The sequence below is a fragment of the Seriola dumerili genome, unplaced genomic scaffold, assembly GCF_002260705.1.
Source record: "Seriola dumerili isolate Sdu_G_001 unplaced genomic scaffold, Sdu_1.0 BDQW01000169.1, whole genome shotgun sequence".
In the NCBI taxonomy this organism is placed as follows: Eukaryota; Metazoa; Chordata; class Actinopteri; order Carangiformes; family Carangidae; genus Seriola; species Seriola dumerili.
The window spans coordinates 1712066-1732309 of NW_019174424.1; the positions used below are offsets into that span (position 1 = coordinate 1712066).

The window sequence follows — 20244 nt, forward strand, 5'->3', positions numbered from 1 at the left end:
GGAGATAGGAAGGTAGGAGGGAGGACAGAGAATCTCCAGGGGAATCTATAGATGGGTGTGTGTGTGTGTGTGTGTGTGTGTGTGTGTGGGTGTGTGTGTGTGTGTGTGTGTGTGTGTGTGTGTGTGTGTGTGTGTGTGTGTGTGTGTGTGTGTGTGTGTGTGTGTGTGTGCTTGTGTTTTTTGCATGTTTGTGTGTATATTTAAGGGACTGCCAAAAGCTGTGGACCTGCATACATAAACACAAATAGACCTACTCTCTTTTTCTCTCTCGCTCTCTCTCTCGCTCTCTCTTTCTCTCTCTCTTTCACACACACACACACACACACCCAAACTGTGTGTTTCAGAGATGAATAATGCTACTGTGCGTCTGGTGGGATGCACCACTGTCCCTGGGGCGGGTTGAATGCCGGGATATTGTGCTGGAACTGGCTGACACACACGCAAACACACACATGCAAACACACACACACACATACACACATGCACACACAGGCTCAGCGCTCTGTCTCCAGGTGACTCTATTCCTTTTATAGAGCAAGAGCACTCTCCGCCCCTCCTCTCTTTCTCTGTCTTTTGTATGAATGCAAAAACACACATTCACAAACACACGCACACACACACACACACACACACACTCACAGGCAGTCAAGAGATTACAGACAAACATTGCCACATGCACTCACATACTGGAACAAACACACCAAACACAACACACACAAACACACTTTATGACATCCCTACTGGTATACTGAGAGCATGCACGCAAACACACACTGTAACACTTCCCACTTCCCCTTGGAGGAAATTGGAGTTTGCATCTGTGCAGGAGAAGACGGGGGGGGGAGAGACGGAAAAGAGGGCTCAATGGAACCTTTTATGAAACACTGCATCAAAGACAAACCAGAAAATATCGCTTTATATTGTTTGTTTAGATAATAAATTGTAATATATAAGAGTGGTTAGAAAACAGGGGCTAAGTCTAAGGATCATATTTCATCCTGAAACAATTATGAATAATGCATCATACAAAATCAGCTGGAAAAAAAGCCAGATTGCCACAGTGGTGATGTAAATGAGTTCAGTTTACACTCAGAGCCAGTGTTACGACCCAACACGGATGCTCCTCAGATGTCATCTCATTGTTGTGGCCCACAGCCTTTGAACAATTGCCTGGCCTCAATCAAGGACCCCTATTCACACACATACACGCAGGTGAACAGTTGTTATGATTATATATTTATTGCAGATAGGTAATTAAGTTCCCAGACACTACTGTCTCCTTCTCCTCTATCTCCCAGACCTGTCAATCACAGCAGCAGACACTGCATCACATGCATGCCCCTCCATCTTGAGAGGCTGAAACAGATCCTGAAGCCTGCACCATTGTGAGGCCATTTTATACACACACACACACACACACAAACACACACACACATGTGCATGATTTCTTCAAATCTGGACAAGAGAAAACAGCTCTTTGTGCTGTGAGCAATTTACAGTAAGATACAGTTATTGATGGTAAATGTGAAATGTGAAGATCTACATCATTCTGTATCTACATGGGCCCTGCACACCTGTGAGTGTTTGAATGATTGTGGGAGGGAGTGTGAAAAATACCATCTTCAATGATTCCCAGCAAAGAGGAGATTTTAGCTTTGACTCCAGGCGAATGTTAAATAAAATTAGACATTGAATATGAAAGGAGAAAAAGCAGAATGGATAAACTGCAGGCTCAACAGCTCTAACCCTCACAATTTCTCCCTCTTTTTTCTCACTTCCCCCCTCTCTCCCTGCCTTCAGAACCCCTAACCCCCCTCCCCCTTTCCCGTCTCACCTCACCTCCCCCTCCCTGCTCTGGCTACAGACGGAGAGAGTTATGCAGTCCTTCCGTGAGCGCAGCGGTGGTTACCACAGCAACCAACCCTGCTACCAGCAGGAGCCCCATGAATTATCCCGCCTGGAGACCTACCGGCAACACCCACATCATCCCCACCCACAGCACCCACACCCAGGCCCCGGTCCACATCCAGGTCCAGGCCCAGGGCACACCAGGTCAGGCTATGAGGCTCATTCACTGGCAAACCCCACAAGCATGCCTCCAGCTGGAGGACCAGGAACTGGAGGAGGACCCAAGGACTGTTACAGCCAGCAAGCCTACGCTGGTTATCCAGGCAATGGTGGAGGGAATGGGAGCGGAAATGGGGGCACAGCATCCACACAGGCAAAGAAATCCTTCAGAGGAAGCAAAGTGCCCCCACCAAACCCCAATCAGCACCTGCAAGGCCCTGGGGGCTATGGTAACCATATGGCCCCCGGGAATTACTCAGCCCAGTATATGAGCGAGGGCCACCTACAGCAGAAGTGGGAGGACCCAGCCCAGTTAGCACAGTACGACCAAGAGATGGTGGGGCGTATCGAGGCTGGTGGCACCCCTGCACCTGGCTCCACCCAGTACATGGACCAGAACATGCTGGGCCACTCCCAGACCCAGTGTCACCAGCCTTCCACCCCTGCCTATACCAGCCCCCACCACCAGTCCCATCCTCCTAACCCTACCTCCTCCTCTCTCATGTACCCCCAGAGTCACCTGCACTACCCCCAGCATTCACCTTCTCCTTCACCATACATGGAAAAGTGCAGCCCTATGCCCCACTGTTATAAAGGTTACAACATGCCTCCGAATTCCCAGTATGGTAGACAAATGAGCAGCCACAGCAATCTGAAGCAGGGGGGTTACAGGTCGAGCCAGAACAGTTACGGCTACCAGCAGCCTCCCTCCAGAGGTTATGAGCAGCAGGCTCCTTTACAGGCAATGGCCAATCCCCAGGAGCCCCACCCTAAATACCAACACTACAGCCAACCCCAACAAAACTACTGTCTCTCAGAGCTGTCTGTCAGATCACCAGAACAGTATTATCAGACTTGTAGCCCCTCCTCAGGCCACTCCCCTGCACGCTCTGTAGGGCGTTCACCCTCATACAGCTCTACACCTTCACCACTAATGACCAATCCAGAGTCCTTCCAGTATGGCCAACCTCCCATGACCCCTGGGGCAGCCTCCTCCTCTTCATCCTCTTCAGCTGGTATGCAGGAGCAAGCCAGCACCAACACAATGTTGATGCCCCCACGCTCACACGCCTCACCCAATGTGCCCCATGCAGCCCCACACAGCTACACCTCTACACCGCAGGTCCCCACCATGAAAGAGCGCTTCTCAGAGAAACTGCTGTCAAACCCCAGCTTGTGGAGCCTGAATGCCCTCACCTCTCAGGTAGAAAACATCTCTAATAATGTCCAGCAGCTGCTGCTTTCAGAGGCCCTGGTGGCCAACAAGAAAGCTGGTAAACGCAGCAGTGGAGGGAGCAACAGCAGTGCTGGAAGTGGAGCATCTTCCAAAAAGGGTGAGGAGTACAAAAGTCCTCCTTATCCAGATGGTGGTGGTGGTGTCGGAGGCCCCATGCAGGACCCTTACTCTACTCCACAGCACCAGCCAATGCCCATGGAACTTCATGAGGGAGGCTATTCTAGCAGTAGTGATGAACAGCTGGAGAGGGGCTACTACTTCTGTGGCCAGGGCCGAAGTCCAGCACAGGCCCCTACCAACACACAACTCAGCCTGGACACAGCCTCGTCATGCTCCATGACATCTCCAGATGATATGTCCACCAGATCTGGGGACTCAGGTCTGCACAACCTTACTCCTGATCCTACTAGATGTCAATCAGGGCAGGGAGGAGATGGCATGAGTACTCCAGTGAAGAGCATTGGTGACGAGAGGTCTCCCACAAGCATCACAGTCCCCAGTCCAATGAAACAAGAAAGGGACTCCCCTTCAGATATACAGCATATCAATGAGCCTGTGAAAGAGAACTTTGAAGAATCAGCCTGGACAGAGAAATCAGCTGACAAAGAGGAAGTGATGACAGAAAAAACTCCTGACTGTGACAGAGATTCAGACACAACTAAATCTACAGACAAGCTGGAGAAATGGACAGATAAAGAGAAACGCCCCTCTCTCTACAGCAAAGTAAACAAAGAGGTGACAGAAAAAAGTTATTGCTATGAGGAGTCAGTGTACCAAGGGGTCCAGAGCAAATATGACCCTGATGCAAGAGACTCAGTTCATCAGTCCCCAGCAGCTCTCTCTGACTCCAGCCACAAGGAACACTTTGGCCAAGAGGTGAAATCAGAGGCATTCAAATCTGAGTCTCCAACTGCTTCTGAGAGCTCAGTGAAAACATTGCCTTTCATTTCTAGGGGTGACCTTGAACAAGATCAATACTCCACAGAGAAAGAGGACAGCTCAGAGAACACCTCTCCAACCCCACAGGTTGAGGCCCTGGATGAGAGCAATTCAGATAAGAGAGAGAGCAGAGATGAGGAGGATGAAGAGGAGGGATACGCCGATGAAGAAGAAGAAGAAGAAGAAGAAGAAGAGGAGGAAGAGGAAGAAATACAGAAACAACAGCAACATACTCTTTCCCCTCCTCTGTCTGCAGAGGTTAGGGAGGAATTGGGGGAGGGGGAGAAAGGGAGCCAGTCATCGACTGAGGAGCACATAAATAATATAGACCGGCCAGAGAAGCCTCCTGGAGATCTCTGCAGCAGGACAGAGAGTCAGAGTACTGAGCTCCACACTGACAATGAGTTTGCAGGGGCACCTGCCCATCCAAATGCAGCTGCAGCAACAGCAGCTGCAGATGCTTCTGCAAGGGAGTCAGCCATTGGTGACACTGCTCCTCAGCCCCAGTCTGCTATGCCAGTCTTCTCAGCTCTCAATGACAAGGCGACACCTCCAGCTCAGGCCAGAGATCATATTGATCACAGTGATGCTAAAGTGCTGGAGCCAGACTCTCCTCAGCTGCCAGGGAAGTCAATACTTCCCTCAGCCCCCTCCTGGGCAGACACTCCACCCTCCCCAAAAAAAGGTGATGAGGACATGGAGCCAGGCATCAGCTGCGCTAGTGCTGTGACCCCCTTGGCCAAGCCAGAGCCTGTGGCCCCATCTGCTCAGCCGAGGGCTTTTGGACGTAAGCATGCCAGGGGCAGAAGGAGAATCATGCATTCAGGTGTGGGAATCAGGCGACAGCTAAGTTTGGAGAGGGAGGGTGAGAAGGAAGAAGAAGGAGCCCCCTTACCTACACAGAAACCCTGCATGCCTCCAAGCAAAACTGTGCTATTTTCAGATCAAATGGACCTAGCTCATCAGGAATCTATTGTGAGCCAGACTCCCAAAATGGTAACTGATGGTTTTCGTTCAAGAATGTGCACTCGCTCATTCAATGCACCAGACATGCCACCAAAAGTTGAGCCTCATGTGAAGAGAAAACCAGGCCCAAAACCAGGTTCAAAGCCTGGGCCCAAACCAGGGCCAAAACCTGGACCAAAACCAGGGCCAAAACCAGGAGCAAAGCCAGGGCCAAAACCAGGGCCTAAACCTGGGCTAAAGCCTGGACCAAAGCCCGGGCCAAAACCTGTACCTAAACCAGGTCCTAAACCAGGACCAAAACCTGTGCCAAATGAACCAGAGCTGCCACTGAAAATTGAGACTCCTGTGAAACGAAAACCAGGACCCAAACCAGGTTCAAAACCTGGACCAAAATCTGGGCCAAAACCTGGACCAAAACCAGCTCTAAAGTCAGGTCCAAAACCAGGACATAAGCCTGGAACCAAGCCTGCAGATGTTTTGCCCCCCACCGACACTGCACTGATCAAAGCTCCAGTAGGTCGTCCAAAAGGCTCAGTTTCTAAAGCAAAGCTGGTACAACAAGAAGAAATCATTCAACCTTTGACAGGACTGCAAAGCAGGGGCAGGAAGAGCCTAAAAGCTACATTATCACAAGTAAACCAGGATGTAAAACCAGTAAACCAGGAGGAGAAACAAGCAAACCATGAGGTAAAGGCACCAGAGAAGGAAGGTAAGAACATGGTCTTAAGATCCAGAAAACCCTCGCAAGAAAAACTGTCAAAAGAAAAGGAAAAAATCATAGGAGAAGATATTCTACCACAGACGCTAGCAGAAATTAAAACCATTGATGTTTCTCCAAAAGTAGAAGAGCCTGTAACTGTGGAACAAATTCAAACTCCCATTCCTAATGCAGTCAAAAACACAGATGTTCCAGCAGACCCAGCTGCACCACTTGCCCCATCAGTCCTTACTGAACAATCTGAAGAAAAGACATCGTTTCCACTAAAAAGGAAACCTAGCCCAGAAATTTCCAGTGCACCTGTAAAGAAAAAGAGGGGTCCCAAGCCCAAAGCGAAACCTTTACCACCTCAACCCCAGCTGGAACAGCATGTCTCTACACCTAAAGAGAAGGCTGTCCGTGGCCCCAGAAGAAAGCGAGGGCCACCCAAGAAAGCTTCTGTGGTCACTCCCCAAACCAAAGACACTGCTCCCAACATCAGTGAATCTGACATCACTAGTGATGTGCCTGTGGTGCCACCTCAGTGCCCCACTAAAACAAAGGTTCTCCCACCACGAAAAGGCAGAGGACAGAAATATGAGGCCATGGTGCAGAAAATTACATCTCCCAGCTCAAAGAAACACCTCCCAATTCCCCAGATAGACAACAGTCTAACTGATGATGTTACAACCAAGGCTTTGTCTCAACATGTCTTAAAAGAAGGTGAGACGTCTCTGCTTGTAAATAGCACTGAGATGATAGAGGGAGAAGTGAAAGAGTCTAGACAAGAAGGAGTGAAACAACATGAAAGAGCACTAAGAAAAGAGGAGGTGACACAAGGAAGAGAAAAGCATGAGGTGAGTCAAGTGGCGTCAGCACCAGACAAGGTGAGACATGGGATGAAAGAAGTTGTAAATAAGGAGGAAAACATTAAACCAGAGATACAGCAGGATGGCAGAGGTGGCAAGGTTTGGAGCTCAGTGGAGGTCCCAGTGGAAGTCAGGGCTACAGGAGGGTGGACACAACAAACTTCAGAAGGTGTATCTACCACTGTCTCTAAGTCCTCCAGAACTAAAAGGAAGAGATGGGCTATGGTGGAGAGTACAGATGCCTCTGTAGTAGCATTGGAGGCAGGGAGTCTAATAGTTACAACACCTAGGCTAGCCAAGCAGAGGGCCATTAAAAACAACCATGAGATGCATCTGAAACAGAGGAGGAAGAAGAGAAAAGGCCAAGCACCTCTGGAGGAGACAGAGCCAGTTGAGGAGACAAATATTGAAACAGCAGAACAACAACAGGAGAGGGTAGAAGAGAAGGTATCCCCATCAGAGTCCACAGTACCTCTACCAATCAGCCCAGTTGAGATCACAGAAGCCCCCCAGGTTACCAGCACAGAACTCATCCAGAAACCTAGGAGAGGCAGAAAACCATCAGCAAACCCTTCCAAGAGGAAACGAGGCAAAGCCCCATCAGAGCAGATTCCTGGCATGCCAGTGAAAGTCCACAAAAAGCCTGGGCCAAAACCTGGGATGAAAGACGCCATGGAGGTTATTGAGGCAGTAGTAAGGGCTGCAGGATGTGAACAGGCTGAAAAAGAAGTAAAGGAAAAGGAGGAAAAGGAAAGAGAGAATGAAGAAAAAGAGAAGACGTGTATTGTGGGTCCTGTTGTGACAATATCACAATCAGAAAAACAGACTGAGACAATTTCTGTGAAAAGAATCAGGCGCAGACCTGTACATCAAAATTCTAAACTGTCTTTCTGTCCTTACGTACGGATAAACAACTCCAGAGATTTTTCCTCTTGGTGCGCCATAGTGAACAAGCCTGAGGACGCAGTAATATTTCAGAGACGTAGAAAAAAGGGCATACTCAGAATGAGGAATCCTTTCACGGTTGCAAAGGTAGTACCACACACTGCTGCCATGCTACAGGGACCTTTGGTTAATAAAACTCTAATTGACAGGTGTCTTACATGCTCCTTATGTGGAAAGCCAGCAAACTACAGAGACCTAGGCGATTTGTGTGGACCCTACTACACAGAGGATGGCGTTCCACGGAAAATCTTGACGATCAGGCACACAGAATCCCTCAGGGAAGAGTCAGAGAAGAGCAATGACAGCAACTGTAGCAGCAGTGACAAACCAGGCAACTGCTCAAAGAATGAGGGTGAGGGCAGCACAGAAAAGGAGGGCAACACAGAAGCATCCACTCAAGAGGGCAGTAGTAGCAGGCACCATCACTGGCGCTACCGACGGGCGGAAAGAACAGAAAGAACGGGTCGGGAGGGTGGTTCCCGAAGATTAACTCTCCGAGAGAGATTCAGGAGGATGAAACAGCTCCAGGCCATCAGCACAGGGGCCTTGAGTGACCAGGAGGGCAATGACAGCGTGTTCCGAAGGCTACAAGTGGAGGCAGAGGCCAAGGAGCACTGGGCCCATGAAAACTGTGCCATCTGGACCAAGGGGGTAATTATGGTCGCTGGGAGGCTATACGGACTGAAGGAGGCTGCCAACAACTCAGCCCAAACGGTACGATAGCAATTAGTGAGTCTTGTACGATTTTGAAATGTGTGCATCCTTGTGGAAGTGGAACCTTGTGGAAGAGAAATACTATGTCACTTTCAGAATCTGTTCTGGCGGCTTTGAGAAATTGTTGTTAACTTTTGACACTTTTTCCTCTTTTTCTCTCTATCCCTACATGCCTCTGTCGGTCATTTTGTTTGTTTTTTTATTGGTCTCGGTCCATATGTCTGTCTGTCTGACTAACCCCAGAGTTGCTACAAGTGCCAGATTGTGGGGGCGTCCCTCAGCTGCTGTTGGAGAGGCTGCTCTCATAAATACCACTATGTCTGCGCCAAAGAGATAGGTAAGAGACCACAGCAAGAGAGGAATAGAGCAAAAGGGGATGAAAAGGGAAGAAAAGCCAAGGAGAGGGAGGAGAAACGAGAAGGGCAATTGGGAACGGGAAATTGAACGTGGGTTGAGAGGGCAATAGGGAGGGGAACAAATACGATAGGTAGAAAAAAAAAGGAGAAAAATGAAAGCAGAGGGAAAAAAGAGATGGTTGGGAGAGTGGATGTGGGTAAAATGAGAGAAGGAAAATACATCAAGAAGTAACATTATTGAGTGCAAGAAGAGATGTCTGAGAGTGCTAGGGGAGAGCAAAAGAGGAAAAGAGGGAGGGGGCTTTGAATAAAGGGGATGATGAGAGGAAAGTGGGACCCTGGAGTGTGCAAGAGGGAGAGAGGGAAGAGTTAGAGGGAGGAGGGTGTGTATGTGTGTATTATTGACCACAACCCCTGTGGCTCCATCCATCCATTCTGCAGTCTGGGGACTCGATGTGCATGCGAGAGGGTTTGCATGCGTCTGTTTGTGTGCCTTCCTGCCTGAACACCTCCCTATGTGCGTCTTGCAACCATGTTGCTTATGCACGTTCCCTTCAATGCTTGCGAGCATGTGCGTGTGTCCATGGTTTTTGTTGTCGATATAAGTGAGTGTCTGTGTGTCAGCACATGTGTTGTATGGCTTCCCCTTACATTACCTCATGCCAAGGAAGTACAGTGTGGGGATTAGAAGGCCTGCCACGTCTGCCGAGCCAGCACAGGGAGCAGAGCGAGGCCCTTTTTAATCCTGCTGAGTGCACCAGCCATATCTGACTGCCTGCCTGCATCGCAACTCATCCACTCAGTCTCTCTCTTTCCTCTGTTGCTCTCTCTCTCTCTCCCTTTCTCTCTCTCTCTCTCTTGCCCGACTGCTCTTTCTCCTCTTTCTCTCTCCACCTCTATCTTGCTCAATTTTCATTTTAATCCAACCTCCTTGTCATTTATCTGGGTTTTTCGAAGGGGGGTTGTGGGGGTTGTTGCGTGTATCCGCCTCATTCTATGTGTTCCATTTGTTGTTATTGTCTATTATGTGCGATACTTATTCTCTCCTTTTCTTTACTTTCTCTCTCCCTGACTATAGGCTGCACATTCCACGAGGATGACTTTTCCATCAAATGTCCTAAACATGAGGTAAGAAAATGAAAACTTCAAAACAGTCCTTCATATTATCCATTATTATCCATCTTTTTAGCTGACTTTTACTGATCGGCACCAAGGTTTTAACAGTGAGTCATACATAGAATGACGTCTTAGCATTTCCCAGGGCAACCACTTAGATATCAGTGTTTCATATACATTTATGTAGAGTGGGTCTGCATAGGTTTTTGTTCCTATTACGACACTAATAGCCTCTCTGCTTCCAGAACCACTGTACATTTTGCCCCCCAACCCCCCGACTCCCCTCTCCTCTCTCTCTCTCTTCATCCCTCTCAGAACAGAATAGAAAATTGAATTCACACATTGCTGTCACAAGCAGCAGCACCGTGGCTGGATAGATGATACAGTGCAGAACAGAAAACACTATTGTCGGCTCCTGTAAAACACAGAAAGGATCAAAGACGAAAACCCAAGGGTTCGGAGTGGTGTTCACTGTACACTGGCATCAAGTACCCCATCTACTCTCATGCCAGTATTATAGCCCATAAAGGCCAGGATCTCATCTTGGGTTGACCCATCTTTTGTTAATATGTACTCAATGACCTTGGCAAGCTAAACCCACATCAACCACCACTAGCTGTGTAAACGCTTAGTTATGGGCCCTTTGTGTATTACTGTCACTCAGCACCCACCGTTATGACCATAGACCACTGTAATTACAACAGGCCACCGTTTTTGTGTTAACATGAACAGGCCAGTCCACAGTAAGCTTACCTGTAATGCAGACGCCATCTGGTGGCGGCGTGTTCACACTGCAGCACAGAGGAGGAAGGTCAAATGCAGAGGGGGGTGGGGGGGGGGGTAGCGAGGGAGAGATGCTGACATTCAGCAGGGAGCAGCGGTGCATTGAGGCAGCAGTGGTAGTAGCCTCCCTTCCTCCCTCCCCTCTCCGCATCTCTCGCCCTCCCTCTCTCCCTCTTCCTTTCCTGCTCTCCTCTGTGCAGACTGACAGGGATGAAAAGCTGGCTGCTGATCAAAAACACCCCACCCACCATCCCTGCCTGCTATCCTCCCCACATGCTCTCTCCACCCTTTTCTCTCTCTTACTCTCTCCCTCTTCCTCTTGTTATTTTCTCTTTCCTCCTCCTTTTTCTCCCCGTTCCCCGTATTTTGCTTCTGCGCTCCCCTGCTGTTCCAGCTCCCTCCGTCTCTCACTCTGTTCACCTCTCATCTCCTGTGAGCTCCCTTTTCCATTTTCAGTCGTCATCCCTTCCTCCCTCGTTCTCTCTCATCTCCTCTCTTCCCCTCTCCCCGTCTCTCTTCACCTCAACTCCCACGTCTAAGGAGCAGAAATAGAGTGTGAGAAACAGAGAGAAAAGGAGAGCAAGACAGAGAGATTGTTGTTAGCAGGCTTAGGCAGAGCTGTCATCAGCTGAGGGATCTGAAGGTCTGTGTGTGTGGGTCTGTGCTGTGCCAATTTACGCTGAGCAGCCTAATCAAAGGAAAGCGAAGACACACACGTACGCACACACACATACACACACAAGCACGCAACCACCCCACCCATGGGTCCCCCCTCAGAAATTCTCCCTCTGCCTGTGTTCACTTGTTTTCAGGGCTGGAGCACACATATCGATGAAATTGCAAACACATGCTGCCTTCAGCTGTGGATTCTCTGGTGCTAAGGGACACACACCGAGTGCGTCCACACAGGTTCATTAACAGGTTACCTGTAAGCTCACACACATACACGCAGTGGGCGGGAGAGAGAGACAGGCGGAGAGGCAGGGAGAAGAAAAACAGACTGTTTTGTGCTGCGGCTGAGTGGGAACAAAAGACGAATGGGGGCAGTTACATCAGAGAGCGACAGAATGAAAGAGAAAGATAGAGAGAGAGAAAGAGAGAGAAAAGAAGGGCAACAAGAGAGACAGGCAGCAGAGGGAGAGACACTCAGTGATGGAGAAGCAGAGAGAAAACAAGTGAGACTGAAGGTGTAAAAGAATGAGTTACTCCAGGGAGGTAAACAGAAAGGGAACGAGCGAGGGAGGGGAACTTCAAAGAGGGAGAGAAAGAAAGAAATAGAGAGATTGAAAGAGAAAGAGAGAGAGATAAAAAAGACAGAGAGCAACGCTGCTGGTCTGAGTCCAGGGCATAAGGATGAGCAACTGGCAGTTCAGAGAAAAAGACGGAGTGAACGAGAGATACTGAGGGGCTGCAGAGGAGGATAAGGGGAAAGAAAGGGCTCCACCGCCACCACCACCACCACCACCACCACCATCACCACACCAGCGCAATTAGTAGGCATTCCTGCTGTGTCTTTCACAGTGGAGCTGGTTCACTGGCCAGCTGCATCCATCTCCCCACTCCTGCACACTGCAGCCAGCTCGCTTCGCTTTCATGTCTGCACTCTGCAGATCTGCACGGAAACGTACAGTCTCACACAAAGACGCACAGACAGCACATACAGTACACATGAGCTGAGAGGGGGCACAGCTGGACAGGAGGTGCCTCCACCTGCAGTACTTGTATCCGGATGGATATGTAGTCCAGATTTTGGGTTGAAACATATACCAACAGAACATACGGGCTGATAAAATTACTGGGAATTCCATGCTGTGAGTTCAAAGCCAATGCAGCAGTCGCAGTGAAAACGTCTGTCTCAACTCATACCTTTCCTTCCTCCCTGTGTGTTTATGATTTGTATTTATGTCAGTTTCTTTACCCTTCCTCTACAGGACCTGTAAGATATTCCAGTGTACCACCTCCACCACCACCACCACCACCACCACCACCTCTCAGCCAGGCAAGCACCACCTATCCACCAATCCAGCAAAAGGAAAATGCCGTCCTAACAGCCACCTATACTTAATTAAAAAAAACACGGTGATGACTGATGATGGACAGGCACATCGGCCAGTGGGGCTGGGGGGAGGGTAAAAGGCTGCGCTGAGGTGGAGCTGGGAGCAATACAACCCACGGAGAACAGCTCCGCAGAGAATAGCTGCTCCCTGAACCCGGCCTGGAAATGTGTTTTCTCAACTGAGCTCCTTACTGGAAGGCAGAAGGCCACGGCACTGTTTAACTGGAGGACAGACTGCGCTCTAGAGACTGTGTGCCTGTGGGCCTAGTGCACAGGGGGCTGTTTGAAATGCAGAGTGAGGAATGTGTACGTGTGCGTGTGAGTGTGTGTGTGTGTGTGTGTGTGTGTTCTGCCCCTCGGATAGGTTGCTATCATATTCAGACACCTGGCGGACACTGATTGGACAGGAGCAGCCCTTTGGCCAACTTGTCTGTGGGCCAAGAGGCGTGTATCCGTATGAGCGTGCGTGTGTCCGTGTGTGAGTGTGATAATCATAAAACTGTCATCCTACAGCCACATCATCAGTGTGTTTGTGCATATGTGTCTGTGTGAGTGAAGAAGTGCATCTCCAAATTCAAGATGTCATGCATCAAAAAAAGCAGCAGCCAACCACTGGATGTACTATCTCAATGTGTGCGTTTGTGTTTAAAACAAGAGACAAAATGAAACAAAAAAGGAAACTGTACATGATGATGTGCTTTACAGGTTCTAAATATTCTGATATTGAAGAGTTAAGAAAAAAATGGACGCAGTATTTTAATATAATGCTCTTATCTTCGGAGATGTATTTTGATGTGCATTATGACTATACGACATCATTGCGTCACCCTTGGTATATGTCAGGCTTTGTGTTATTCAGAGATTAAAAAAGAAATATGAAAAAAAGAAGAAAAAAAAAGAAAAAAAAAAACAAAACAAAGAAAACTCTGTTTAAGAGTCCATTCAACTGTGTGCACATTCGATATGTACAGTAGACGCCGCCATCATCACTCGACAGGTTGCAGATCAGGGCTCCAACCGGGAGTCAGGTCATCTCACTTCATATCTATGTACAGTTCAGAAGTATTACTGTTAAACATTGCCATGATGTATAATTACTTCACCGACCACAGCCGTGCAGAAAGATATACATTCAATTCAGATTTCATAACACACCTGTCTGTGTATCTCAAATGTAGCCTCTATCACGCTGCCATGCTATGTAACAACGCCCTGTACAGGGTGTCAGTTAAAGTACTGGTCATATCAAAAGGAGACATATTTAAGTATTAGAGCATAAAAGAAAGTGCAAAAACGCCACACCAAACTTTCTCTTTTATGAAACTCATTATTTAATGGTGTATATAAGTATTTGATGCTGTTTAAATGTAAGATGTGATGTACTAATATAATTGTGTATAGTATTTCCTAGAGATGTTTATTTTCTATAAAATGGAATATGTTATTGCTTATAAAATGTTATTAAAAGAATCCATTGATGAAAAAAAATGACGACCTTTTTTGGGAATGTCACTTAAGTTGGAGCATGCCGTTTTATTGATTTTCATGTCTATTTGTTTGGAATCGATGACACAGCATCACTTTGTTTGAAATGTTTTTTGTAACGCCAATGTTAAATATACCAGCACCTTTCAATGCTGCTATGACCAATGCCTGCTCTTTTTGTCTTTACTGATTGTGCACTGACATACACACACTTTGGACTTGGTGCCTGAATTCTGCTGCTGTACACAGTGGGACCAACAATATGTCACTCAGGTATGGACCAATTAAAAGCAGGCTCAATAGAAGAGTAATAAAAAATGATCTTTTCCATTATCATATCATAAAGATATTAAGAAATTTTATCACTAGTCACAATTCAAAGCTTCCGATCTGAAATGTACAAATATGTTAATCATTCACATTATGAAAAAAATGGTGTACTTTTGCAATGAGTTTAAGAAAACACATAACAGCAGCTATTACACTAAATAAATTATTTCTTGGTCTTTACTTACAGAAATCATGTTTTACAAAATTGTGTGTTGGTATATTATTCCAGTTGAATGTATTTAATTATTGTTCTCCCCAAATAGAAAAAAATTGATCCCAGTTTACAGTGTAAGCCCATGACCTACATAACCTACCTAATTTTAAGGTATCTAGTTTTATTATCTTCTGGTATCGAACACCGCTGCAACTGACAGCACCACAAGAAACACTATAGTCTTCTTTACAAAATGTTTTAATATTTACATCAGAAAAGGATGAAACCAAAGAACAAGGAAGAGATGAAGAGATGAAAAGATGTTAGCTAAAGGACACATGAACAATACCTTTAGACATGGTTGCATTTCATTCATCTCAAACCGAAGTCTTTCAGTCTTTCACATTAGTGACACGCTATAAAAACATACTGGTCCTGGGACAAAAAAACACATGACAAAGTTTTTGCTGTTGTTTTTTTTTTCCTTTTTACAGTTCTCTAAAAATTAATTAACAGTGTTTCTCTAGGAGCATGAAACTATAATGACTGAAAGAACAAGTATTGCTCTTTATGATGGAGCTACAAAAGAAAACCAGGAAAAGAATCACTACAGGCCCTCTTTGGAAAAAAAGAAAAACGGTCAATTACTCTGAAACTTCCTGCTCGACTTATGTAACTTGTTGCAAAAGTGCCAAAGGTTAACGATACAGATTGAGTTGTTGGTTGGCCGTGCCAGAATTGGACGCTGCCAACTTCTTTTGATATCATAGTTGCATACGTGCGCAACAGTGCAAAAGGTCAACTGAGTCAGACGATGTGACCCAACTGTCACCTTGATGACTTGATTCTGTCTCCATTTTGACACTCATCACCATGGCAATACAGTACAGTGTTTACATTATTTGGACCTGGTCAAAAGCTACCAAATAAAACTCAGGGAAGAAAATAAGCAATTTTCACTCTGCTTATGTAAAATACTGCTTAATCAAAGTTCATACAGATTATAAATACATTTTAAAATATATACACAGCAAAACAAAAAAAGGACCTCTATGAAAATAACCTCATAAAGCCATATTATTACTTATCATTGAAATCAGCCTCGCAAGGCTAGTGCAGATAGAGACACGGAGCTTGTACAGTGGGCGACCTCTTTTCAGATCATCACCAGTGAAACATGATTCAAAGCAACTTCAACACTATTTGAACAACCTGCGGAGTGGTTTCCCACTGAACAAGCCCACGGTCGGACCAATTCCGAGTTTGGTCGTTTTCCTCCCACGCACAAGAGACACCTCGCTCTGCAGCCAATCAGAGCAGCCCGCCACTCCAACCCACTGAGCACTCCTGCCTGTAGAAGGTGCATCTATATGTTGAAAAGACTGGGGGTGGGACTATACTGAGTAAATGCAGAGCAAATATCTCTTTCATGCTTCACACACATACACACAAACACACACACATACATACACACACACACACACGTATACATACACACACCATCCAGACAACATCCACCAGGCGGATGTGATGGCTCCTCTCTGTGGTCAAACTGTGGCACTGCAATTCAATCTCACTGGGGGCTTTAGCGCCGTAAGGGAGAAAAATGCTTCGTATATTCAGATAATAATCTGTAGCAGTGTGAACTTTATAAGTGCCTTCTGATGTGGGGCTGGGGTGGTGGGAGGGACAGTCCATGAAGAAAATCCTGTCAAGGTTGATATGAATCTGTATAGTTTAATAAATCTGTTCAATAGCTGCACGCCAAAATGCCAGAGACTGTATGGGTGTGTATCTGTGTGTTTTTATATGTCAGAGATCTACCTATATACAGTGTCCATGCATGTCTCTGAGCCCTTTCCCCTCCTCCTCTAGCTGTTGGTGACAGTGGTGCCGCTGCCCAGCTTGATGATCATTTGCTGGCAGTCGTGGAGGGTCCTCTTGTCTCCCAGCTTCTCCAGGGTGCGGGCTGCGTCCGCCAGCATGCCCACCCTTTGGCCAGGAGCCGACAGAAAGGAGGGAGGAAGGTAGCGGCATGCCAGCATCACAGCCTCCGCCTGCTCCCGCTGGCCTGGCCGCGTCTCACACTCCTCTGCACACAAACACACAACGAACGTTGTTACCGTGCTATTTCGGGGGAGCTTTTGGATGTCATCAGCCACCAACAGCCAATCAGACTTCAGCAGCATCTTGTTTAATTACTGATGGGATTTAGTGCAGTGAACAATTGGGCAAAATAGACAAGAAGCTGATTAGAGCCACTGATTACAGCCATTCAGTGTCTCTCAGCACACTACAACTTTTATTAAAAAATAAAAAATAAATCTCAAAATCAATGCTTGGAGAAAAGCTCCAGCTATGATTGCAGTTTATTAGTGAGCTTTCAATTTTCTGATTTTTTTTCCCTGCAACCTACTTTAGTGCTACCTGATTAGAGCTTTGTACCACACAAATTTAACTCAAACAACTATGAAAAACTGATTATAGTATAAGAGCATCTCACACTTCCCACAATACCTCACTATACAGGGAGAAAAAAGTTTTATAGGCAATGCATTGAAGAAATAGAAAATAGAAAAGATTGAACTTATTAAGACCCTCTAAAAAAATACAGGTTTGCTATATGTAGAAAAACAAATAATAGTGCACACAAATTGAAAATCTCAAGAGCAGCAAATACTATTAAAATCATGTTGCCTAAAGACAGAATTACTTGTGCAGAGTGGATGAAAAATAAAGATCAGCATCCCCACACACCTGTCTTGGCTCCGGGCGTTGCTCTGCGTCGCAGCGAGCGATCCAGGAGCTGATGTGTGCGGGTGGGACTGGCCCCTGCCATCAGCCTGGCTGTTGCTTCATGGAGGAACAACTGGAAAGAGATGGAGGGGAGGGAGAGAGATGAGAGAAGCGGCGGAGGTGGAGGGGGGAGGAGGAGGAGGAGGAGGAATGAGAGCGAGTGATGATGACTCATACAGAATGTTCAGCTCTACCTCAGAGAGACTTTGAAGCCTTGTGAACAACGCTGCTAAACACTTGCCTCAGGGGTGTGTGCCTGTGTGTGTGTGTGTGTGCATGCGTGTGTGTGTGTGTGTGTGTGNGTGTGTGTGTGTGTGTGTGTGTGTGTGTGTGTGTGTGTGTGTGTGTGTGCGTGTGTGTGTGTGTGTGTGTGTGTGTGCATTTCAACCCCTTCCAGCTAATTTCCACAGAGAATTGTACCATGGGCTGCCTGCAAATATGTGCACAGGAAGTATTTGTATGTCTATATGCTAAGTCTTTTAATGTGTTGCATTTTGCATTTGAATTCTACATGCCGTTGTCACTCCATGTATGTGCAGCATGTCTGTGAGTCAATCTTCTACATGTGGGTTTAAGAGCATTTCAAGGTACGTTGTAATGAGTTATGGTTTTAAGTGCCTGACAATACAAATACACCAACACAAGAGATGCGTTGGTGCGTTCATATTGTTTTAATAATTCCCTGTGTGTGTCACTCATCGGGTATTCATGCTGTTCGCTTGTGTGTTGGACTGAGAGGAAATACCAGTCTAGACTAAATAGAAGTCTGACTGTATGTCAGCATGACAACAGATCGCCCTAACTACTTGCTCACAGTAAGTTTCACAAAAGGCATGAGCTGAACTACTATGATGTAAATTTACAAAATAGTGACAAGTGAATAGTAGTGACTAGTAATAGTGAACAGTGACTCTTATACATACTCTTCGCATTGCAGGTCTGAAGCTGTGTGCCAGCTTGCGTAAAGAGCTGAGATCTTGCTGAAAGCCTTGGAGCTCTGGTGGGGAGGCCTGGTGGACCCCTGCGGGGCCGCTGGTACCTGCCAACCCTGACCCTGCAGGACCGGCCCCTTGTTGTTGCAGACGCCACACATTGGTCCTCATCACCAAGAGAAGATCACATAAGAGTAACTGGATGACCTAGAGGGAAAGGAACATGATTAGAGGCGAGACATTTTACTGCCATAAAAGGACGTTGGTAAAACCACTGCAGTTGTAAAAGGCCTGGACCACGGACTGATGATTTATATTAATATTAACAAGCAGTGTATGTTTGAAATGACAGCAGATAAATAATACACAGAGACACTGGCCAGTACAAACTACAACAGAGCTCTACTCAAGGGTGAAGGACATTTTCACCGCTCACTGTGTGTGTTCTGCTGTTAGTGGCCCAGCTCTGTGTTGCACTGCAGGTACATTGCACTCCGCTGAGACACACATGCAATGCAACTACAATGCACTACAGCTCTGGCCGTAGACATACACACACCGTGAGCTACCTATCCACCAGCATCACCATCTGCTGAGCGCCAGAGGGTAGGACACCGCGGTATCACAGAGCGGGAGTTGCTGAGGGGGATTCACTGGCTGCGGTTAAAGTGTGTGTGTGTGTGTGTGTGTGTGTGTGTGTGTGTGTGTGTGTGTGTGTGTGTGTGTGTGTGTGTGTGTGTGGCTTTGTATTTTGAGAAAAGTGCGTGTATACTCGAGTGATTATGTGTGGGCAATTTCCTGTGTTTACAATTTTATACATGCACATGTGTGGGCACATCTGCCACATCTGTCACTGTGTTTTCTTTTTTTTTTCTTTTATAGATTTTTTAATGTGGATGCTGTCACCTTCACAACATTTCCCTCATAGGAATAATAAACATCAACATGACTGAAATCTGCGTGTGTTTGTGCCTCTGTGTGCAAGTGTGTGTATACCTTGTCTAAACTGGAGCTGTGGCAGTGTGGTCCTAGGTTAAGGCTGTCTCGGAGCAGGGCGCTGGCCTTGTCGCTGTAGCTCAGACTCAGCTGGCAGTTTTCTGGCTTGGACAGCAGAGCCCGTACTGCCCTGAATGTGTTCAGACACGCCTTGGGCAGAAGACTCCTGACAGAGCATGGGGAAAAGAGACGGAGGACACAGGTTAAAGTAGTGGAAGTGTGTATGTGTGCGTGTCCTCTGCTTGGCATGAGCAGACGCGGGTTATGCAACACACTCTTCAGCTGGCTGTAGAAGTTCCAGTGTGTGTATGTCCAACTTACTCTGCGTTCTGCAGACTGCGGGGCAGGTGCTCAACAGTCGGATACAGTCTCTCCGCGGCAGCGTCATCTCCTTGGAGCCAGTTGATGATAACCACGGCAACGGAGGACCACCACTTGGAGTGGGGGTCGCAGCCTGAAAGTCGGAACAAAACAGTCAAAGGAGAGACACCCGCTGACAAACAAACATGCAAATATTTGAATCCCCTACTGTCCACTTTCACTTTTAACATGCATGAGACACACACACACACACACACACACGCAGACAGCTGCTGTCTGTATTTTGACCTCTGAATCAATCTGTTTCTTCCCTCTAGCATAGTCACAACATGCTGAGAGAAAGCAGCCATTTTGACGACTCCCTCATGAGGGAAAACTACTCCATTTAACATGGAGCAACACACACACACACACACACACACACACACACACACACACACACACACACACACACACACACACACACACACACACACACACACACA

The 20244-nt window shown here is 46.9% G+C and overlaps 2 protein-coding genes across 2 annotated transcripts in view; one reads left to right on the forward strand and one right to left on the reverse strand.

The window, feature by feature from the left end:
* The first annotated feature begins 1876 nt into the window (after positions 1-1876).
* LOC111227267 (retinoic acid-induced protein 1-like) lies at positions 1877-13613 on the forward strand. Its single transcript, XM_022752702.1, has 6 exons — positions 1877-3350; positions 3387-4349; positions 4500-8434; positions 8678-8771; positions 9869-9918; positions 12621-13613. The coding sequence occupies exons 1-6, from the start codon at positions 1877-1879 to the stop codon at positions 12627-12629; spliced, it is 6525 nt and encodes a 2174-aa protein (XP_022608423.1). The 3' UTR covers positions 12630-13613.
* Positions 13614-14954: 1341 nt separating this feature from the next.
* Positions 14955-20244, reverse strand: part of srebf1 (sterol regulatory element binding transcription factor 1) — a 15643-nt gene continuing 10353 nt past the window's right edge. Inside the window, exons 16-20 of the mRNA XM_022752317.1 lie at positions 19760-19892; positions 19439-19604; positions 18434-18649; positions 17472-17583; positions 14955-16806 (exon numbers count right to left, since the gene is read on the reverse strand). Of these exons, the coding sequence (XP_022608038.1) occupies positions 16586-16806; positions 17472-17583; positions 18434-18649; positions 19439-19604; positions 19760-19892 (848 nt within the window). The 3' untranslated portion in view covers positions 14955-16585. The remainder of the gene's footprint in view (positions 16807-17471; positions 17584-18433; positions 18650-19438; positions 19605-19759; positions 19893-20244) is intronic.